The 24,685-nt window shown below is 40.3% G+C and overlaps 1 protein-coding gene across 1 annotated transcript in view; it reads right to left on the minus strand.

The window, feature by feature from the left end:
* PCCA (propionyl-CoA carboxylase subunit alpha) overlaps positions 1-24,685 on the minus strand; it is a 223,970-nt gene that overhangs the window by 136,848 nt on the left and 62,437 nt on the right. Inside the window, exons 9-12 of the mRNA XM_083437796.1 lie at positions 21,272-21,350; positions 15,790-15,892; positions 13,444-13,538; positions 8,699-8,849 (exon numbers count right to left, since the gene is read on the minus strand). Coding sequence (XP_083293922.1) covers positions 8,699-8,849; positions 13,444-13,538; positions 15,790-15,892; positions 21,272-21,350 — 428 coding nt within the window. The remainder of the gene's footprint in view (positions 1-8,698; positions 8,850-13,443; positions 13,539-15,789; positions 15,893-21,271; positions 21,351-24,685) is intronic.

Raw genomic sequence — 24,685 nt, forward strand, 5'->3', positions numbered from 1 at the left:
AGCAATACAGCTAAGCAAAGCAAAACAAAATTGAAGGCAACGGGGGAAATTTTCATTTATATATAGATTTTTTTTTTAAAAAAACAACACCTTGATATTTAATGAGGAAGACTGAAGTTGTTTTTGAAGCATTTAGAGATGGGACTTTCGAAGTTGGTCTCTTTTTTAAAAAAATATATATCTAGAAACACACAAAGTATTTTGACTGAAAGCTCAAAGTAGCTGGCTGATAATCAACCCATTCTGCTACACTTAACATGGCATGTACAGGAGCAGCCTACAATCTTCCATAGAACCAGACTAGCCTAAGTCTCACCCACACGCCTGCTTTCACTAACCTGTCCTGACAAGCAACCAGATTAGCGTAATCTTACATCAGTGCAGTGTAGCAGAAATGAGCAGATGGATCCTTCAGGTTTTTTTTTTCCCCTCCAGACTTATCTGTGTAGTGCTTAGCATACACAATAGCTGAGCTGGACCAGTAGAATCACTGTGTGCTCTCAGCAAATAGCTGCTAACGGCTCAGGATGATGCTGTCATGGGAATACCCCTCATTCACAGTGAAACCAAGCAGGAGAGCGAGTACACAAGTCGCTCTCGTTGTTAAGACGGATTTACGTACATGTGTATTTAACTTACCAAATGTAACTTAATCGGCATGGAAGAATTATAAAACAGCCACATGCAAAGGGAGCAAGTTAAATAACTTGGTAGCCAAATTCTATAAAATTAATAAGTGCACTTGCCACATTGGTTTGAGAGAGAGAGATGGATGATCTGATCTGCCATTTTTAGTGTAAAATGCTTTTTCGTAGCTCAAGTCATGTATCTTTAAGACACCCTATTTTACAAGTGTTTCTCTATCCAGAGATGTCATACCACATGTATTTTGCGACACAGGAAAAGGTCACTGAACAAACTAGGTATTTCCCCTTCAAGTACATTAATTGAAGGAGAACATTTTGTCTATTGTAATATCCTTGCAGTGGGTCTTGCAAAAAAAAAAAAAAAGATAGTAAAATAAACAGATGGCACCCATAATTAGTCCTCTGTGCATTTTGAGTTTGTTTACAGCACCATATTTTAAGACAGCCTGACAACTTTAATGACATCACTGAAATAAGTACCTTATATTTTTTTAAAAAAAGAAGAGATGTTGGACTGAAACGGAAATTTGAATGTGCAGCTTAGGAAGCTACCACTGGGATTCTTAAAACTTTTGGCAAACACATGATACTCCTCAGGTATGTCAAACGCAATGGTACTTGAAGAGACTCCCAAAATAATTCTGTACCTTCCCTGCCGATCATGTTCAACTGACGCCATTCATGTTCTATTAAAACTTCACAAATTATCAACATTTTGGGGCGGATATAGCTTATTTTCTCAGGTTTTTTAAAAAAGTGTCTTTGAGATAACTACATCCTCAAAACCATGTTTTGGAAAATAACTGAATTCTTTGTAAAGGCATTTTAACTGTTTAATTTTATCTTCCTTTTCCCTTGAATCATCATCCCAACGTGAAATGAAACAGACCCATTGTAAAGTTTCATTGTTAATGATCAAACTAGGATGGAACTTCTCCGGAAAGCAAAATATGTGTGTAGTTAATTCTCAAAACACTTACAAATATTTATTTAATCAATTCTTCAAAAGGCATCTTTGTCTCTATAAACATTATTGTCTATTGCGTCAATATACTTCCTTTGTACAAAGCTGGGGGAGGCAGGAGAGAGAAGGGGACAGGGAATGGGAAAAAGTTGGGCATATTCATTTTGCTGAAACTATTTAAGCACTCTTGTTGTTCTACAAGAATGTAATCAAATTTATATATTTATTTTATGTGTTTTTCTTTTACATGTCTACTTGAAAAACAAGTCTATGCAGAAATGATAGGCCCCGTCAGAAGGATGCTGGCTTAGAAAAAGTTAGTAGCCTTGGCAGATTAGCAGTCATTGGGCAACAGCAGCAGCATCAAAAGAGAAGCAGTTAGTTTGAGAAGGTACTGCTATATTCAACGGGATGTTGGAAGTAGTTTGGAGTCCTTTAAGACAGACTAACTGTCAGAAAACCACAGCTACTTAGAAGACACTCAAAAATATCTGAAAGTGTGACTGATGTGAGGCCTGCTCAAGGAAACTCTGTCCATTATGGAGATAAAGCATACCTAAAGCATAGATAGCATTAATCCAACGAGAAACTCAAGTGGAAAGGGGCAAATTGCAGTTAGATGCTCTACCTCAATTGCTGAGGTCATCTCAGTACCTAATTTCTAGGAAAAAAGGTGCTGTTACTCACCATGAAGTTGTTACACTAATTACCACACTTTTAAACAACAAAAAACTAGAGGTGCTGGTACTGCATACCATTTAGTACCCCCCACCCACTGTCAGGACTGGTTGTTGTCCTCTTCAGATCACCACACAAACGCTTCTTGTTCTTTTATAACTTTTTATTGCGTATTAACAAAATAATCTTATAAACGGTTCTTAAATATTATTCCTCAGAGTCACTTATTTCAGATACCTTCTGAGCTCTGCTTCTCCATGACCAGTCACCCTCAAAATGGCGAAGGCGCCTTTCCCTTCGTTTTCCCGCTCTTTTTTCTAACCTCCGGGCTAGAGCTGGCCTGTATCTCCCCTCCTCCGAATCTGAGCTGGAACTTAACCCTTGCCTTTCCTGTGAATAGCCGGTCCCTCCCCGTTGTTCCTCTTGCTCCCTTCTATTAGATTCACTGCTCTCCTCCCCCCCCCCTTGGGGAATGCTTTCTCCCTCTGATAAACTGGAAACTTCTAACTCTTCCCTGACACCCACACTGTTGGGCACCTCTGGTGGCACCACACATAGCTGTCAAGTGTCCCTTATTTGAAGGGACAGTCCCTTATTCCAGCGCCATGCCCCGCTGCTGTCCCTTATTGATAGATGTCCCTTAAATGTCCCTTAAATGATGTCCCTTAAATTTCAAAGGAAGCAGCTCCTCTCCCTCCCTCCCTGCCGACCAGGGAGGAGGGAGGCTCCAACTGTGTTGCTTGGCTGTGTTGCTCACCCAATAAGAAGTCTAAGAACGACTGGGGGGTGGACCTTGCATGCCTTGTGTGTGGCTAGTTAATGCAAGCTAACGGGGGTTTTGAATGCCGGACGCCATTTTGTTGCACGTGCTTCTGCAAACTTTGCAGTGCAAAGCCAGGCCGGGGAGCCATCGTAAGTTGAGGCTGCATAGGCCTTGTGGTGCATGTGATTCAGATTCTATTCAGTTGAACCTCTGGTTACAAAGTTGGTTGGACAGTGTTCTCGAAGCTACTAGCATGAGTTTGACCAGACTGCAGGAGGACAGGAAGACTGGAGTGCCTGGAACAGGTAAGGCTGCTGGTCACTTATTTTCAAGGCTGCTGGTCCCTTATTTTCAAATCTGTAAGTTGACAGCTATGGTCCCACATGCCCCTGTGGTTAAGCTGGTCGTTACTAGAGACTGAGCCTTTAACGCTGCAGGTACTGTTCTGTGGAACTCCATGCTAACAGATGTTTAGGAAGAACCACCCCTGCTATTTTGTCGGCATAATCTAAAAACTCTATTATCCAGACAAGCCTTTCAAACTTCAGGTTCTTTGCCAACTAGTTCCTATTGATGTGTTCGGTTTTTATTGTAATACTGACAGAACACCTTTACTGGAGAAAATTACTGAACTCCAACCTACTTCAGCTAGGTTTCGCATTTACATAGTAAAGACACATAGACTTTTAAGAGAAAATGAAAAATGGAACTCCTGACACATATCAAGTGTTCTCAAAACGTGTTCTCCATGCAATACCAGTATGACCCTCCTTCTTTAGTAAATGACAAAAAATTGCATGCAATCTAAATATATATCATATAAGAGGAGTGGGCAATTTTCAAGATCATTTTCAATCTGGAGTTAGGCATAGTTTGGGCACAAAAACGGCTTTGGTTGAGGTTTATGATTACCTCTGCTGGGCAAGACACAGAGGGAGTGCATCACTGCTATTTTTTCTCAGCAGTTTCTGATAATATTGACCATGGTATTTGTTCTAGAGCAACTGTCTAAGTTGGGGTTGGGTGGCATAGTGCTGTGGTGGTTCCAGTCATACTTGGGTGGTTTTTTCAGAGTGGTACTTGAGAAATGTAGTTTGGCCATGTAGAGCCTTCAATGTAGGATTCCACAGGATACGATTTCATCCCCCATGATGTTCAACATCTACATGAAACCATTGAATGGGGTTGTCAACAGTATTCTGATGAAACACATGCTCCACTTCTCATTTACATCTAAACCGGATAGGCTAGAGCAGGCATCCCCAAACTTGGCCCTCCAGATGTTTTGGGACTACAACTCCCACCATCCCTGACCAACTGGACCTGTTAACTAGGGATGATGGGAGTTGTAGTCCCAAAACATCTGGAGGGCCGAGTTTGGGGATGCCTGGGCTAGAGCAATGTTTTGTCTCGGTAATGGGTGCTTGATGAGAACCAGTAATCTGAACCTTAATGCAGACAAGACTAAAGAACAGTTAGTGGGTGGTTCTCTAGACCAGATTGATGGGATGTGGCTGGCACTGGATCAGGTTACACGCCCTCTGAAAGAGAAGGTATGTAGCTTGGTGGTACTGCTAGATCTAATACTGTTGCTTGAAGCTCAAGTGACCTCGGTTTGCTTCAAATGCTTTCTATCAGCTTCAACTGATGGCTCAGGTGCACTCCATCTGTATCTAGCTTCTGTTGTCTATGTTCTGATAACCTCTGGGTTGGATTACTGCAATGTGCAATACATAGGACAACCTTTGAAGTTGGTACAGAAATTGCAGCTGTCACGGAATTTAGCAGCCAGACTGATGACCAGGACAGGACAGCCCAAACATATAACAACACTTCTGGCATGACTGCACTGGCCACCAATCAGTGTCTGAGCTCAGTTCAAAGTGCAGGTTTTGACCTATAAAGCCTAATGCAGTTCAAGACCGCAAGAGCTCAAGCACCGCCTCTCCCCACATGAACCAGCCCAGACCCTGTAATCATCATCTGAGGCCCTTCTCCAAGCGCCTCCTTCATGGAAGATTCATGAGAACAGGCTTTTTTAGTGGTGGTTTCCCATTTGCTAGGAGGGTGCAGCCTTTCTTCAGGCATCAGGCAAATACTTTCCTTTTTACCTGGGCTTCTGACCATTAATTTGAAGGGTTTTCAAGTACTTGTTGACTCTTAGTGGAGCAGAATCTGCAGGACCTTGGTTTTATTTGTATAGATGGGGGGGTGTTAGGTTTTTGCTGACTGTATTTATTTTAACTGGTTTTAGTATTTCTATTGTGTCTGTAAGTTGCTTTAAGTCATTTCCATGAGCAAAGCAACTAATAAATAATAATAATGTTGAAGATGGTCCAGAGTTTGAGATTTCCCTTTAATTTAACCAGCAGCAGGCAGCATTAACAATTCTACGTTGCCTTTTCTGCCATTTATTTTGGCACATTTTCCTTTATTTCAGTTTCATCACTTTTTTCCATATCCCCCCACTAAGTGGCTGTCTGGCTGAGTAACAATGTTTGGACTTCAGGCTGTGTGTATAACTTCGACATCCTTCTTTCCATTCTCCATTCTCCTCCTCTTTCCTTCCTTCCTTGGCTATTTGTGATTTGAAGGTGGAGCCAGAAACACAAACACACAGCCTGGTATAACACAGCCGCCATAGCACTCTCTTGTGTTTCCCAACTGGGTTATTTTATTTTCTGTCCCCTAAAACAGTCAGAATGTGGAAGCTAATGCCATAAGAGCACGTTACTGTGATTTTTTGGTAGGAAAATACCAAAGCATTCTAATCAGCTAGTTAGGCTCTACAGTGGTACCTCAGGTTACATACGCTTCAGGTTACATACGCTTCAGGTTACAGACTCCGCTAACCCAGAAATATTACCTCAGGTTAAGAACTTTGCTTCAGGATGAGAACAGAAATTGTGCTCCGGTGGCGCGGCGGCAGCAGGAGGCCCCATTAGCTAAAATGGTGCTTCAGGTTAAGAACAGTTTCAGGTTAAGAATGGACCTCCGGAACAAATTAGGTACTTAACCCGAGGTACCACTGTATCTCAATCCCTTTGGCTAGCCATTTAAGCACTTTAGAGAAAAAGATCTGAAATACAGTATTTGAAAATTTATAATAGTGGGGAATCAGGTTGAATACAATGGTGTACATAGGACACACAAACTTGCAACGCAAAGTATGAAATTGTGCTTGGCTCTATTGTGATATTTATGCTGGAGTTGAAGTTCAACAAGTTCTTCCTGCATTCAGCATGATTATTTCTACAGCTGACCTATTCTACATTTTATTTACTGTATGATTGAATGCAAGTGTGAAACAAGTCTCCCTGGTAGCCAGAGAAATGCAAGCAAGAGATTCAAGACCACTCTCTTCAACCATTTCTTCAGAGCATGTAAAGCTATAAATTACTTCATTTACTTCATGATGATAGTGTTCACGTTCAACTGTGATCCTTCTGTTCCCACCAATCCCACTGCTCAAAGTCCTGTACAGTGGTACCTCAGGTTAAGTACTTAATTCGTTCCGGAAGTCCGTTCTTAACCTGAAACTGTTCTTAAGCTGAAGACCACTTTATCTAATGGGGCCTCCTGCTGCTGCCGCGCCGCCGGAGCACCATTTCTGTTCTCATCCTGAAGAAAAGTTCTTAACCCGAGGTAATATTTCTGGGTTAGCGGAGTCTGTAACCTGAAGCGTATGTAACCCAAGGTACCACTGTACTGCAGTGTCCCTCTCTTACATACAGAGCTCAGTGCAGAGCAGCAGCAAAACAGATCAGGGAAGAGCAAAGTGTCTGAGAGCTCCTCTTCAGGTCTTGATAAGCCAACGTTTGGCTTAGCACATTGTGCAAATGCAACCAGAGTCCTCTGATATATTCAGCTCAGTGTCTTGCTTACAATTTGTTTTTTTCCCATGTGCAATCACCGAGGGTGCTGCAAAAACTTTCCAGATGGAGAAACCCTGTCGTTGGAAACTTTAGAAAGCCTGTTTAAACACTATTCAGTCAGATCTGTTCTTTCCAACTTTATCGGAAATGCACTAAGCTTTAATTAAAATGTTTGTTAGGTGCATTTCTCTAATTCCTCTATCTTGGCTGTGTATTGTCTCTAATTAGTGTTTCAGTTTGAAGCTGGTGAGTAGTAATTTTATTGGCCTCATCTACAGTTTTCCCAATTGATCTGTCACTTTTCCCCAACCCTCAAACTTTGATGCCTATTAGCAGACTTGTAACTAGCCATCTAAGCTTTTCTCCCTTTTTAATTAAGAGCCAAACTTAGTAATTCTCATAAAGCCTTTCTCCCCCAAATTTAACTCTAGAGCCAGGAGAATCTGCAGATGTGTTTGTGTTTACAGTCAATTTTTAAATGACACGCTGCTGCTGCTGGGGAGCAGCAGTTCTGGGGAGCTCAAGATTGCTAGACAGCTCGTTCATTTGCTGCTTTTGCACTATACCTGGAAATATCTGCATCCACCAAACTGAGTTTTGAAAGGCTGTATTTGACCGCATTTAGAGGCTCCTTTCTAAAACCTACTTTAGACTATCTTAAAGGTTTTTAATGGCAGCTCAGCTCATGGCACTCTTCAGAGGACAATATTTTATTCTATGCGTCTCTCCATTGCTCATTTGCTACCTTGATTACACTGCTTTCATGATTACAAAATGTTGAGACCATTTAGCTGCAGTGGGTGGGGCAGGGGGAAAGATGAGAAATTCCAAAGGCACAACACAAAAAGGTCTTCGACAGAAGCCATACTCTGCCTGGAACAAAGGAATGAATGAGCAACTGTGAGCCAGCATCTGCATTCATGTGCCCAGTCTTGCATTCTGCTCTCTTATCACAAGAGCTGATACTATCTTGTTGTAAGAATTACAGCGGAACCTCGGGTTTCAAACGTGATCCATGCGGGAGGCACGTTCGCAACCCGCAGTGCCGCACCTGTGCAGGCGTGGGTTGCGGGTCGCAATTCAGCGCTTCTGCACATGCACGAGCACCAAAACCCGGAAGCAACCTGTTCTGGTACTTCTGGGTTCAGCGCGGTGCGCAACCTGAAATCGCGTAACGTGAAGCATCTGTAACCTGAGGTACCACTGTATTTTGAATGTTTTCCACAAGCAATGTAGAGTTCTGTGCTGCCATGCTGTTTCTACATTATGCAGGCTGCAGATATTTGGAGGCAACGGAAATTATTTTCATGGGTAAATTTGCTAATGTATGATATCCCCAATCATCACTTCGGTCACTGTAACTTCTTACATACATTTCTGCTGCAACACCACTCCGGTCCACATTTTACGTGTTCAAAGAGTTTTAAGATTTTAGCTGAAATATATCCCTTGTTTTCTGGGGTGCCAAGGTCAAACTACATGCCTTGTTTCCCTATAAACAGTATGATGATTGGCAAGCACGAGTGAACATTCACCAGATCAAGTAAACTTCTCTGTTCAAGGTCTAACGCAAAATTACTCCTGTCCAGCACAACATATCACAACCACAAACTCAAGGGAAGAAATCTGCACTGGAAATAAAATGCTATCTTAGTGTTGCTCTGCTATGGTTTTGAAGAAACTTGAAAGGTTTTTAGCATAAAAATACAATTTTTCATCCACCCATATTCTAAAAATAGCGTACCTCCCCTCCTTCTCACTCCCCCAGTACCTGGAGTCTAGTGTTCATTTCCAAGAAGAAGAAATTCTTTTTTGAGTCTATAAGGAATTCCACTGTTCCAGCAGATGAGTATTTTACAGCTTTTGCAAGAGCCACTGCTTGTTCTCCCATAGCTCTGCGTGTCTCAGGATCCAGGAAAGTGCTACACGAGTAGAGAGAAAATGTGTTGGAGGGGTTAAATTCAGCAAAAGGAATTTTTGATACTTTAAGACACCCAAATATCAAGAGGAAATGTAATGTGAAGCAACTGCCGCCCAAAGCAAACCATTAAACACTGGTAACTACATGCTTGGGAATTACGTTTTAAAAACCCCCGACTTTTAATAATCAACCAACAAAATTAATGCTAAAATTAAACATTCTAAGTTCACATATTTCAAAATCGGTGTCCAAGTGGGTAATGTAAATTAAACACTAGCTGATCACAGCTGTCCCTTATTTTGAAATACTGAAAGAATACCCCTTACATAAGCCACATTTCTCAAGGTCATTTAGAAAATATGGAACACTTCTACCAATCACGAAAATATTAGGTTTTTTGGTCTACTTAACCAATATGCATGGTTGCAGCCCTGACACTGACTATATCTACTTTAATTTACATATATAAAACAATGGTAAATTTTGGTTCACAGGGGTCTCCCATTCAAGAACTCATCAGATTCCTATTTGCTTAACTTCACAGATATAATTCACTGGGCCTGATACAGAGAGGCCCAAAAAGTTCCCAAACTTAAGATCAAAGAATGTGATGCTGTATAGGAGAAATATGAACTTTTACATGAGTACTTCATTTCTATTATTATTATTATTATTATTATTATTATTATTATTATTATTATTATTATTATTATTATTTCTTCCTCATCCTTTATTATAAAGGCAGGTTACAACAATATAAAAGTACAGTATTAAAATAATTATACAACGGTGGTGTTGAGACATGTCTACAGGGGAATTCCACCATTTAGGGGCTGCCACAGAGAAAGCCCTCTCTCAGATTGCCATTCCCACATTCCACATGCTGCCCAGAGGGGGGCTGTCCGCTGCATCTCTACAATTCACTGCTCTGGCTTTGTCTCCTTCCTGTCAACGTCCACTGGGGACAGTTAATTCTGCTATTTCTTTGCATTTGGTGTGATTTGAACTGCTGAGAATTTCAGGTGCTCAGAGGAGATACACGCAGATCATTCCCTTGAGGCCAGGCAGCAATTATTCTTTCACACTCTAAATGCCAACTTTTTGGATAGAAGAGGGGCTTGCTTCCAGTTCTATTTCAGACAAAGAGCTCCAGTCCCTGATTTGCCAGCAAGGACAGTTGCTAGGGTCCTCAAGTTTTGTGTGTGTGTGGAGAAGCAATACCATTACAAGAATTCAACTTTTTAATGCAATTCTACACCATCTCCAAATAGCAGTGGTGCTATCTATTTGTTCACAACATGTGTGTTTTCTCAGAGAACTGAGGCAATAGACAGAGGGCTGGATGGATAGATGACTGAAAACCTTGAAATGAGAACCTTGCCGTTCCAAACTGAACTGTGTTAACGTTTCAACTTTAGCCTGTTACTCTGAATATGACATACAATGACAGTAACAGCTTGCATCTTAAATTATTCTCTCAACTTTACCCTAAAGCAGAAAGTTTTAATTTTCTGTTTTTCTTACTTTGATTCATCTGTTCCACACAGCAGGGCTCTCTTCCCTCCACTTCGTGGACACAGCTGTTTCTTCTGCCCTCGAGTGCAGTTGTCGAACCCTCTTGGGATTCCCTCTTAAGACTGTTCCCCCAACCAGCAAGTTTCCTCACTACAGGGTACTAAATATATCATCTTCCAGAGGCTTGCCAATTCAGAAAAATATATATATTCTAGCAGTGCTTCTTCGTACTGTTTTGGTATTTCAACTGTAAAAGTTTATATTACCTTTTACTACTTTTGCCTATCAAAGCATGGCATAGGTTGCTCGAACCTTCACTCTGTGAAGTAATCCAAGCACACAAGAGCATGCAGAATTTTGAAAAAGTAAAATGTGGTGAAAATTGTAATTTGAAAAACTGCAAATGTGGTGAAAATTGTAATTTGAAAAACCGAAACCTGTCTCCATTCTCATCTCCAAGAAGCAAAAGAAGCCTCAACATAGTACTGAAAAACAAGTATTTTATCAAATATTTAGAATGCCACAAAAATAAATAAATCACCCAGTGTATTTCTGTTGGTGTCATTTTTTGGGCACAAAATGATGGTTTTCCTATCAAGCCAACATCTCTCACTTTTCCCCCTTCATCTATTCTCATCCAGTCCACTTTGAAGCAAACACCACAAGTATTTTATTATACTTCTTATATTAGAGTGGTAAATCAAAGAAATGTAATAATCTCAATGGCAAGGGAGCCAGAGAATAAGAAGAGAGCTGTGCAACAGAAGGCATTTCCTGTGCTTAAAATGTAATGAAAATCTGTGATTATTAAGCTCCTACAAGGAGCTGGGTGCTGTACAGGAATAATGATAAATAAAACCAGCGTGCCAATTCACCATCTAAGAAAATAAGACACACTAGGGAAGGTGGAGGGAGAATGAGTGGAGAAAGACAGCAGTGGGATAAGGAAGCGGAACACATTTTAAGAGGATCTGCAGTTTTCACAATACCTTTGTCCCACTGAAGCCCTCGCTAATCAAAAACAAAAAAACTTTTATAGTAAACTTGTTAGGCTCTTATGACTGTGGCTTGTGGTGACATATGGAATGGACCTCTAATCCACAAACCTCCTTCTCTATCACTACACAGAGGCACATGCAATAAGGGTCAGCCAATTTTGCCATTCATCAGCTCCTCCTTGTTTGATGTTTGAGGTTGCTGGAAAGTAAAGTTTAGGGCTGAGCATAATAAACGTTTTGCTTCTCTGGATCCAAGTAGTACAAAATTATGCTTGAACTAGGACACAAAGTGCTCACTAAGAAAGGGGGGGGGTCTCCTTGAACGTCCAGTTCACTGTCTGCTTGAAATCTGAATTCTCATATATTTCTAGGGAATTAGCAAATCTGAACCGGCAATTTTATTTATTTACAAAATACAGCATGTGCGTAAAGCTATGGCACAGATATTATGTACTGTTATCGGCTAGGAGTCATTTTGTACATACTGTTAACTTTCTTCTAATTTTCTGAAGGCGGTCCAGCATTTCAAAATTTGAAATGCCACACCATAATCCTTTTAATCTGAACGAAACAGATTTCAGAAATCCATGACCCTCACAGCAAAGAACTTTGCATGGAACAAAGAGTCATTCCAAATTAATATTGCAACAAATTAGACATTACTGTTTAATAGTCTCTGTGGTGAGAAATAGGAAAGAATCCCAAGCTAGTAGTTAATACACTGATATTCTTTTCCCTTCTACTTCTGCAGTAAGCAATATTTTAAAAAAATAAAAACTAATGCTGCATAAAGTTGGCAGAAAAAGTGTAAGTGTTCTTGGATAACACTGATTATCTTGATCCATTTCAATCTAGGTTGAGGCCTGGTTTTGCAGGTGAACTGGTCTTGGTAGCCCTGATGGATGACCGATATCGGAAGGAACAGGTGAATGCAACCGTGCTAGTATTACTCAATCTCACAGTGACTTTTGATGCCAGTGGCCATTGTATCCTCTTGGATTGCCTGTGTGGGATGTGTACTGGATACTCCCAATAGTCTCCAATACAGTAGTCAAGTTCACAGAGAAGAGTCCCCTTCAAATCGCTGGCAACTGTGCTATGGGGTTCCACAGGCCACTATTTTGTCTCTAACGCTTTTTAACATCTATATGAAGTAGACTGATGACACAGTAGACGGATGAGACACACCTCTACTTCATCTGAGCCAGGAGAGACTGTGCAAGCTCTGAATCAGTGTCTAAATGCAGTGGTGGACTGGATGAGAGCCAATAAAATGAGTTCGAATCTTGGAAAGACGGAGGTTCTGTAGGCAGGTGGTTCCTGTGTATAGAAGATAGACCGGTTGCCTGTTCTGGATGCGGCTACACTCCCTCTAAAGGAGCAGGCTACCATTAGATACATCTTTGTAATTAGAAGACAGCCTTTGATCAGCTTTGATTGGTATGCCAAGCATGGGAATGCTTTGCCACTGTAGTCCATGCACTGGCAACTTCAAGATTGGATTACTGCAACACACTATCTGAGATGGTCCTTTGGGCTGGTATGGAAGCTCCAGCTGATGCAGAATGTCACTGCTAGACTGCTGAGTGGGGCAGAAAGCCAACAACATGTGACACCTCTGTTGAAACATTTGCACTGGCTGCCCATATCCAAGTTTTTGTGTCAGTATACAAAGCCTGGACAACTTAGGTCCAAGATACCTTAAGCTGTCCTTTTATCACAGCCTGATCACCAAGATCACCTGAAGCAGCATTGCTATGTGTCCTGCATCTCACAGAGGCCTGATTGGCCTACACAAGAGGTCAGACAATTAGTGTCACTGGTCCATGTTGTGCAAGACTCTTCCAGCAGAGATTCACAGGCATTTTCACTTTTTACATCCAGGCATCTCTTGAATACTTTTTTATGCTGACATTTTATACAGTTATCTGAGTAGCTAGTCATTTTAAGAATTGCTTTGTACTCCTGTAAATTTGTTGTTGTTGTTCTATACCGCCCTGATGTTTTGCTACAGGGTGGTGTATAAATACTTCTGTGAATTAAATAAAATAATTTATGCTCCTAAGGAGCGTGCACACTTACCTTGGAGCTTCTTCAATAACTTTCTGATTTCTCCTCTGAATAGAACACTCTCTTTCATTCAGCCACAATGCGTTGCCATGTTTATCAGCCAATACCTAGTAGAAGGTCACTGTTAATAAATAAATGCATTGCTTTTCTCTCTCCATCCCAATGCCACCAATGGGAATAATTCAATGGAAATAATCAATGGAAATAATTCATTGCATTCATAAAATTATAGAAAATATGTTTTAAACAAAAGATCAGTAATAAACACAGAGCTTCTCACACTCTGTTCCATGAAGAAATCTGTACAAGCCTTGGGCTCCTCAGAAACCACATAGCAAATTAATCGGGGCACACTGCATTTGTCATAACACACTGAGTGTGTTTGCACATAATACTACACGGTGAGGCTACGTGCACAAGCTTCTGTGAGCCAGAGTATAGTGTTAGGCACACCATCCTCATGACCAGGAAAAGGAATAAGTCAGAATTCAATTTCACTTTAGCAGATACAACTGACTAGAGTTTACATGTTATACCACAATTGCTGGTTGTACAAGCCAAAAATAGGCTAAAAGCCCAAATGAATCCTGCTTTATTCTTCCTCCCAGCAACACCGGAAAAGATGAGGGTGGGGCAAGGGGACATGAAAGGCACTGTTCTTTGTACAGGCTCCTTTCAGCTCATGCACACTGCACTAAAGTATTATTTAGTATTCATTGAAAATGCTGTCATTGTGTTGCTCATCCGTGATCTGTCTACTGAAAGATTGCAGTGTTTCTCAAACTTGGGTCCCCAGATCTTTTTGGACTACAACTCCCATCATCCCTAGCTAGCATCCCTAGCTAGCAGGGCCAGTGGTAAGGGATGATGGGAGTTGTGGTTCAACATTGGCTGGAGACCCAAGTTTGAGAAACACTAGACTAGAGATTTCAACCAGGTAGTCAAAGGAAATGTGGCATAGCCCAGTTCACTCGTTTTCTCTAAATGAGGAGGAAAATTGGAGAGGATGAAAACAACATTCTAGGGCTCATACTGAACTTAAGAGTTATTTCCCAAATATAAAGATTGAAAAGGGCCCCTATTGCTGCTGGATCATGTTCACAGCACACAGAACACTAAACAAAACAAAATATTAGGAGTTTCTAAGGATTTGGGGGGGGGGTGAATCTGGTTTGGAAATATTTTTAAATCCACATTGAAGATAAAGCAGTAAATACCATATAAATCCAGTTATTCTGGTATCCTAATTTACTTTTTAGCAAATCTGGCCAAAGAAATAAAAACATATTTAAAAGAAGGTGTGCTAACATTACAACCTTGTTCCACTTGGGGCATCCTATGACTACTAACAAGAAAAAGTTATGCAAGAGTCACATCTCTAGTAAAATTATAGCTACATCCAGCATTTTCACCCTAAAAAGGTTGTTGAACATATATATTTAAAAAGCCAAAATTAGCCAGGCAACCCACCTTCCTTTCAACAGAATATCCCACTGCACAAGCCGATTGCCCTTCCACTTGTGAGGAAAGAAGTCACCTATTTATTCTTTCTCAGACATAAAGACCCACACATGCCATGCTCTGAGAGGTCCTTCAACCCTATATAGTCAAGTTATCAGGGGAGAGGGGCTGCTAAAACACACATCCGTAACCCCTCCAAATAAAACTAACCAATCAATGAAAACAATTTTAGTTCAGAAAAGGGTCAGAAAAATGAAAATTCTATTTTTCCCATTCCTATGAATGTATTTAGCTTTTTCTCATGTTTTATAGAACACTGTTTTATAACTGGACATATTGTTCCATGGACACCTGTTATTGAAGGAAAGAGCCACTAGCTGTGTGTTGCCCAATTCTTTGGATTCTGGGCATAGCAGCAGAACACAGTAATATCCCAGTTCTAATAACGTTTGGGTTATGTCTTACGATGGTAGTATTTGTCAGCACTGATTGGGTTCACCTATTTGTTTCTAATCTATTTTAAGCTGCCAATATATACCACAGGGTGGGTTTTTTTGTTATTTGAAATTATTGAACTACTGTCAAATTATATTCCAAGCATCAAAACAAAATTCATATGACAGAAATTGCACAGACTCTGTATTTTAGACTGGGGGAAAACAGAACTTTTAGGAGATTGGCACATATTATAGATTTCTCGTCAGAGAAGATTAATTCATTACTGACCACAGATTAAGTTTCACATATTGAGGCTTGTAGAGACAAAACCAAATGATGGTTCTTCAGCTAAATCTTTGTCTCTTATCATACAAAACCATGTCAACTGAATTAGTAAGAGAGAAAAATACAAGAGGAAACACAAATTTCAAATCACCTTAATTCAAAGGAGGTACAAACCTGAATTTCTATGTGACGTGGATTATCAATAAACATTTCTATTAACAATCGATCATCACCAAAACTTGAAGCAGCTTCTTGGGATGAAAATCTAAAACCTTCCCTTTAATGCAAACAAATGGAACACTTATAAATACAAAAACAAATTTATTCGTTTTATTGTTAGTCAAATGCTTAGTCTGCATGAGGAGCACTGCATGTCCAGCAGGTTTTCAAAGGTAGTCTTCTGTATTGTCCAACAAGTACCCACCCCACCCAAAATCAGGGAAAACATAGCAGTAGCCTCTGACACAGAATTTGAAGCTGCACATGACATATTTACAGCAAGTAAAACAGGACAAATGATCAGCACTATCTTCTGTATCTCTCCCTGTGCAATACCAATTACAAAAATCAGTTTGTGTGTCTGAAAGGAAGTGGGTAATTAGCTTTTCTCCTTGTGAAGAAAGTTTCTGACATATTGTACCAAGGTTACCAATGGTTATTGTACAGTTTATTTTAGGATCTGTATCCTATCAAATATCCTGTATCCTGTCACTGGTCATTCCCAGAGTTCTGGAGGCTCATTTGACAACAAGAAACCATGATTGTTTTAAATCATGATCTCTCGTTTGTATGTAAAGACAATTCAGCATTAGAGGAAAGTGAAACTAAACTCTTTGCTAAAGTCCTTTTCCCAGCTGTGTAGGAAAAGGGGAGCAAGATACAAGCCCAAAGCATCATTTGGGTTCATTCTAGTTCATGTACATAGCAGTAACTCATGGTTTAGTGTTGCAGGCAACATCCTGTGACAAAAAGTGTTTTGGAAACTTACCAATCTATCTATAACAAGGGTTTTTTAAAAAAGAAAATACATAACAAAAGCAACATTTCAGATGACTTTTTTATTTTAAAATTTATCAGCATGTTAGAGGCAATTCTTGTATTTTAGTTTATTTTCAATTTAAGAACATCTGAGGCAATCACCCAATTATCTGTTACTTGAGTTAATTGTTAAAACTCTTTATCATACCTATTTACAAACATTTGGCATCATTAGATCCAGTGCTACTTAAACTGTGAGAATGAAAGTGGTTTAATTCTTTGGCTTTCTTCTATATAAGCATTTTGTTAGATAACATGTATAAGTGACTTTAGTTAATTGATGCATGAGTTAATTAAAACTATTGATTACAGTGCTTTGTTTGTTGTTTTGTTAAAATCAATATGCTTAATTATATAATCCATAAATCTTTGAAGCCTAGATGTATGCGCTTAACCAAAACTAAGTCTTAATACTTATTTTCAGTTCTGTTTGTCTCCATTTGCCTCTTTAAACTTGGCCAGCACTTGTCAAGGGAAGGGAGGGAATACAGCTTGAAACAGCCCCACAGTGATTTTCCCATCATTCTATGTCCTCAAAAAGTCTTAAACTGGCCCAGCTCTGCCCTTATAACAGTCCCAACTCTCCTTTTGGGGTGGAGGGAGGGGTGCAAGCACAAACAGAATAACCAGATGACTCCATCTGCCTTGCTGAGCACAGGATGCTTCTGTAAGCTAAGGCAAGGGCAGTTATGGCTGCTCAATGGGATCAAGATGTATATTATAAAATCATAATAAATGGATCCTATTGTTGCCTGTCAATGCTAAAGTTAAGTTTGAAAAGGTTAAGAGACAACTGCACCATGCCCTTGGGAAGCAAAAAAGAATGGATGGCTGAAAAATGATCTACAAATATTATTTTCCATTTTGGCACAGCATTACAACAAGTAAGAATAGTAGCATTGAGAAAGTAGCTTGCCTTATGCCTACTCTGACACCTTACGGCAGTTTTCCTCAAAAGGTTTAAATGAATGGGATTAACCATCTGAAAAATAAAAATATGTGCAACTAAATGCTCATGTTCTTGCCTACGTTACAGTGCCACATTTGTATAATGATGGAAATTGATCTTGAGAGGAAACTGATAGGCATCTTATCTAAAGCCAGGCAAAAATAACAATGGTAATTAAAAAAAACCCAGGATGAAGAAACACCCTTTCCTTAAGAACTCCGGCACCAATGTCTGAGACCAACACACAGGCATGAAGACATTGGGGACAGGGACTGCAAATGTGCCCCAGCCCCTCTGCATAAACCACCCAATATGGCAACTCTTCAAGCATAAACTGTGTTAAAGGGCAGTGTTAATCCAAAACAGATTTTGTTTAGCCCCACCCCAAAATCCCTGTTTGGGGGCTTTCTGCTACTTGCTACTGCCAGTGGTAAGTTTTTCCACTCACTTGGGCATAGCCAGGGTCTCCATCAGAACTCAACTCGCCATCACAAATCCCACACCTTTATTGAAAATATTTTCACTTCATCTTTTTTGAAGTCCAACACAGCTTACATTACAACATACAGTGGTACCTCTGGTTACGAACTTAATTCGTTCCGTTCTTAACCTGAAACCATTCTTGACCTGAGGTACCACTTTAGCTAATGGGGCCTCCCACTGCCGCCATGCCGCTGGCACGCGATTTCTGTTCTCATCCTGAGGTAAAGTTCTTAACGCGAGGTACTACTTCCAGGTTAACGGAGTCTGTAACCCAAAGTGTTTGTAACCCGAATACCACTGTAATTAAAAAGGTAACAAGCCAAGCAGATAAAGCACAACACACACTTAAGCTTCTGCACACCATTGAAAACTATGAATATGTAGTCCTGAGGTAGCATTGGGGTGGAAGGTTCACAGGCTATGAAGGACTTGCTCACAAATTTATTGATAGCTGCTTGGATTATTATAAACTAGGAAGTGGAAGGGGCAAGCAGAATATAAAATGGAAGAATGGTATAAAGAGGTGTGAGATATAACTAGTAATGCTAAATTAACATGTGTCATTAAGGTAAGACGGGGAATATGCAGGAGAAATGATTTTGAGGAGATATGGAGGGTGTTTGTAGAATTTGTACTGTTAAAACGGAAAAGGGTCAAACCATTACAAGAGGTAGGTGTTGAAATTTTGGGCTGGATTAGTTACAATGGAATGGTCTCGGTGGTGGGGTACACATTTTTATTCTTATATATTTATGATTATTACTTTGTCAAAATAAAATAATTTTTTTTAAAAAAAAAACCCTGTGAATACGTAAAATGAGGAGATCCCACTAAATTATTTAGGAACCAATTTAAAAGTGGCTCCCTTTTTCCTTCTTGAGGTGCCAAATTGCTCTGTCCTACTGTGCTGTGTGGTCTGCCGAGTTAGGAAATGATGCAAATGCAAAGCCACTAAAGCACCAGTGAGAAGAACATCTGGCACAAAACAGAGATAAACAGTGAATAGGAACTCCGGGGCTTTCTACAAACAAGGCAAACATCCCTAGCTGTTGATCTCGGGCGTGTCTGAGCCTTTCAGTCAATGAAAATTAGCATGTGTAATTAAAATTTGTTGACCCTGGTTTACAGTACTCTTTATTTGGAGAATTCCCAATCCACTGCCCCCATCCCCCAGCATTTTAAAGCCACTTAATAACTTTGGTCATGTAGAAGTATTACCGGTATGTTACATTCATATATCAACAGCTAGTGAGCTTCATGGCTGATTGGGAATTTGAACTCACATCTCCCAGGTCACAGTCCAGCACTAAAACCAAGAACAAAGTGCCAATGTGGTGAAGTGGTTAATCTCAGCCTCATGGGTTGGTGAAACAAACAAACAAACCACAGTTCAGGTTTGGACAACACAACAAGCTACACTATGGTTTGTTTCAGCTGCATTGGCACGGCACAGGGGAAGAAGCCACAGCAAATTTAAGGTAAATTCACAATAAAACATGGTTTAAGGTTTACTGTGGCATGCAAACAAGGCCATAGGATGAAGGATTAGCCTTTTGAAGTTCTTGGGGATCATGATCAACATTGGGTAACTAAAGTATTTAAATATTGCCCTGCTGATTTAGAGTTCTTTACCCCATGAATGTTAAAGCTATGCTTGCACACCAGACAGCAACTCCTACCACAAGCATAGCCTTGCAAACATGTGCACGGAACTTTTTAAAGCATTGTTTACCCTGATGTGCTATATAAGAAACTTTGCAGACTAATCTTGCTTTGGGAGTCGTGAAGCTTTGGGAAAAACAGGACTCAGAAGCACCACTGAGCACCTGGATCACATCATACCTATGAATAACTGATTTACAGCATTCACAACCACAAGATGTGATTATCACTATTTATATGTCTCTCCCTCTCTCTTAAAAAAAAATGTTAAATACACTTTTTTACATTGAAGCTGTTAAAGGCTAAGGGTTGTATATCCAACACTGAACAAGAAGCACCCTTACCTTTTCCCACCCCGACCTGGCCACAGTGACCCATGCAACGGTCACCTCCAGGCTTGGCTACTGTAGTTCGCTCTACGCGGGGCTGCCCTTGAAGCTGCCCCAGAAACTCCAGAGGGTGCAGAATGCAGCAGCGAGGCTCCTCACAGGGTCTGTGCCATGGGAGCATATTCACCCAGTGCTTTTCAAACTGCACTGGCTCCCGGTGGAGTACAGGGTCAGATTTAAGGTGCTGCTTTTGACCTTTAAAGCCCTTCACGGCCTAGGACCCTTGTACCTACAGGACTGCCTCTCCCGGTATGCCCCACGGAGAACCTCAAGGTCCATAAACAGCAACACCCTAGTGGTCCCATGCCCTAAGGAAGTTAGATTAGCTTCAACCAGAGCCAGGGCCTTTTCAACACTGGCTCCGGCCTGGCGGAACGCTCTGCCTCATGAGACCAGGGCCCTGCAGGATCTGATTTCTTTCCGCAGGGCCTGTAAGACAGAGTTGTTCCGCCTGGCCTTTGGCTTGGAGCCAATTTGATTCCCTAACCCTGCTTTCTTTTTTTCTTTTTTCTTTTTCCTTTTTCCTCCTGTGATGAGGCTGCATTTTAATATTTTAAGGTTTCAATATTTTAATTTTTGTATTTTAATCTTGTTTTTAAGTTGTATTCATTCAACTTGTTTTTATTATTGCTTGTTAGCCGCCCTGAGTCCAGCCTTGGCTGGGGAGAGTGGGGTATAAATTATTATTATTATTATTATTATTATTATTATTATTATTATTATTATTATTATCCTGCTCACACAACCAAACTTCCCATTCCTTTCCCCGCATACCCTCCCCCAAATCTGCTACAGAGGGGCCCCAAGGCTCTGGAGCAGATTTTCAGGGTATGAATGGGACAGTGGGAGAGAGGAGAGAGAACATGTTTCAAATATTAGCAATCAGAAATCAGACAAATCACTGGGCTCTTTTTTTCTTATAAGACATTATTTTAATTCAACTTACAGTCAAAATGAATACGTGTATAACCCCAATGTTTAAAAAAACCTGCTAAGACATGCCAGGGGACAAGAGCAGAAACTGTTGCATTTCAATCTGCTGTTTGATATCTGTTTGACTGTCAGCTCACAATGGTTTAATGGGGTTTTGGAAACAGCAGTATTCATCAAAACTAGATTTTGGACAGCATCTCACCTGGTCTCTTCATCATCCCACGCAATTCTCATGCCTTTCCCACCACCGCCTGCTGAAGCCTTGATCATGACGGGGTAGCCTAGCAGCGGGGAACAATTAGAAAGGAGTTCAGACTTTGATCAGTAAGTCATACAGACATGACAACTGACCACATGTCCAATAACAGGGAAGAAAACAATAGGTTTATTAAAAAGCTCTTAGTTGGGAAGGGTACTGCCAGTACACTATCATTAACGGTAACTAGCTTCTGAATTTGAGTATATCAAATTAAATTAATAAAAGTGGATATAAACAACAAATCAAAGCTACAATGGTAATACTGCACATTCTTTAAAGTATGGATATGTCGCCTTCCAGTCAAAAAGTCCTAAAGAAAGCCATATTTTGGGGGGAATATTTTTTTTCCACAATCTCAAAAAAATAAAAAATATAATGAACAGCTGAACATGACAGGGGCAACTAGCCAAGAAAAGAATCGGTAGCACTGTTTCAACTAACTTAATCCAAAAGCCACAACCTTTGCTCCTCATCAAAAAGCAATTGGTAAACTAGTCAGGCAGGCCTCCTTGGGAACAATGTTCCATAGCTATACCTAGGAAAGTCTTGTCCCAGATCCCCAAGATCCAAAGCCCAGATGGTGAAAAGACAGATCAAAGAGACTTTCGTTGCTCAGTAGATCACACAGAAGACCTCAGAGCCGGCTTTGGCAGGACTGTCCCCTCTGCTTCAGCCACAGAGCTGACCAGCAGCAGCAGCGTGGGGAGGATCTTGCAGGCTTAGGTTTTGATAATGTTTTAGTGTGGTTTCCTTTTTTTAATTATTTTTTTACTTGTAAACCAACTTGGAATGCTTTGTAATCCTAAAACGCTGGTAGGAAGACAGCATAACAATACTACTAATAATTATTTATGATTATTGTTTTTAAAAAGGAGGAAGAGGAGAAGGAAGCTTCGTACCGTAAAGGAGGCTTTGAAAATACTGTGGTTCCAGTGACATTTTAGGGCCTTAGAGACTGAGTCCAGAACTTAGAACTGGAGCCCCAAAATGAACTGGAATTCAATGGAAGAGGGAGGTACTTCAGGCTTGAAAAGATCCATTTTATTTTTTTATTAAACTCTCAAGATCCAGCAACCAGAACCAGGTACAAAAGATATACACTTAAAGTGCTATTTGCATAGGAATTTGTCTTGAGTACCTGAACTTCCACACGCGAAATTAGCTCTTGGCTACCCTCTCCCCAGCTATCTTAATTTTCAGCATCATAACTTGTGTGCATGAGTGGGGGGGGGGCAGTCATTTGGTCACTGCCATTTTTCATACAACAGGGAGTCATAAATCCTTGTGATCTACCGCAACCACCCAGAAACTCATCTACCTTCTTCCCCCTCCTGAGATAAGACTCTAGAGGTAATGTCCTACAGCACAACCCTAACCATATCTACTCATAAGTCCTACTTGAATTCAGTGGTGCTTAGTCCCATGCATGGATGTGGGGGGGGGCAGCTACCCGCCCAAGTAAATACATAAAAATGCTTAACTAACTGACCGACTGCATCACAGATAGCTCAATTCTGCCCCTCACAACATAAATCCTGTCTAGACCCATGCTCCCATGTCAGTTGGTTACGATTACAACCCTATATACCTATTATCAATGGTCATTTCCCCCATGTTGTATGGCAATTAAATATATGGTATGTCTCTCTCCTTCTTTGAAAGTTTCTAAACAGAGGTAAGATAGCCATCTGTCAAGGATTCTTACGCTGTGATGATTCCTGCATACCAGGGGGTTGGAACAGAGGAGTCTTGGGGTCCCTTGTAACTAAGATTCTATGAAGAGGCACACCTTGGAGGCTGGAGGCAAGAAGACTTACGATTTCCTTTCTGCTGCTTTAAGTCTCCTCCGAAGGAGAGATGGGGGAGCCATCTTTGAACCTAGCCTGCTGAGAATACCTTGCATCTCTCAATTACTTTTAAGCTGTGGCTTCTTGGAGTACAGCAAGACTAATACCTGTGATGGTATTATTGTTTTGCCTGTTATAAAGTACAGAAGTAAATCAAATTCCTGTTTTTAAGGGTTGCTTCCAGCTAACTCGTCGAAATTAATGGACCCAAGTTTGCCATGTCTATTAATTTCAATGGGCTTACTCTGAGTATGTCTAACTTTGGTACAACCCTGTCTAGATTATTAAACTGTAATGTTGAATTTATCTTATGTTTATTAAATTGTTGGTTTTCTCTTATTTGCCTTTACTGATATAATTTTTAACATTTTTAAAAACTTATGTAGTTTGATGATGCTAAAGTTGCTTGTGAGCTGCTTCAGGAAAAGTGGAATATAAATGAAATTAACAAAAGGTAACTTGGGTGACTTTTCAAGCTCTTGCCCTTTATCAGAATGCAACCCTCAGAAATGACTTTTTCTAGACACAAAAGGGAGAAAGGTACAACTTGCTGCATATGAAAAAGGGAAGCAGTCCACTATATTCAATTCACTCTCACATTATTTCCTTCTCCAAAAAGCAATGGCTTGATTTGCACCTCTTACATGGTTGGCTATATGAAATGCAACCATATAAGGGCTGCAGCAATTTCAGGCCATTATATTGGGTCTTATAGTAGCAGACTAAGGCTAGTTCTTTGCTAGAATGGTTTGGATTATTTGCTATTTGAAACAAGCCTTCACATGACAGTCACTTGTTTGAATCGGACCTATATTACACTTCAGTCCGAAAATACATTCTTTTAAATACTGACCATTCATCCTTAACCACACAAGGCTCAAACAAGCTTCTAAACTGAAAGATCAGTTTCACCCAGCCTCCCTGGTCTACTTTCCAGCACACTGTCCACCACACAAAACACTGCCCAAGAGTAAGACAAAGTTTGATTAGGTTGATACTCCGCAGGCCACCTTACAATTTCACAAAATAAAATGTGCGTAAGTTATGAAATTTCCCAAATTATAGGCTATAATCCAAAGAACTATTTCAGGAACTCCGAAGTGAAATATTTCACACCTCTTGAACAGCTGCACCTATAACTGCACCATTTTTAAAATGTCCTGGTTTCAAAAGCGGTTTCTCAAATAAGATTGGAAGGGGCATAATATTTGGCAGAGGGGTCTTCTACTGTTTGGGGAGTGAAACATTGTATGGTTCATTGGTTGCTGGTCAAAGCCTAATTTACAAAAACAAACAGCATAAACACAATTTTATCAGTCTCCTGATTAAAGATTAGCCATGTCTTAGCACCTTATGCACAAAGTTACTCTTTCCCCTTCATATAAACTCACAAAATGCTACCCTTCATTTAATCAGATTTATGATTACGAAAGCTTGCATCCTGTCTGCAATTTAAGCCTCTAAAATGCTGCCTATATCACAAAAATATTAAGAATTAAAGAGACCATTA

This window comes from Podarcis tiliguerta, assembly GCF_965153285.1.
Source record: "Podarcis tiliguerta genome assembly, chromosome: 4".
Classification (NCBI taxonomy): domain Eukaryota; kingdom Metazoa; phylum Chordata; class Lepidosauria; order Squamata; family Lacertidae; genus Podarcis; species Podarcis tiliguerta.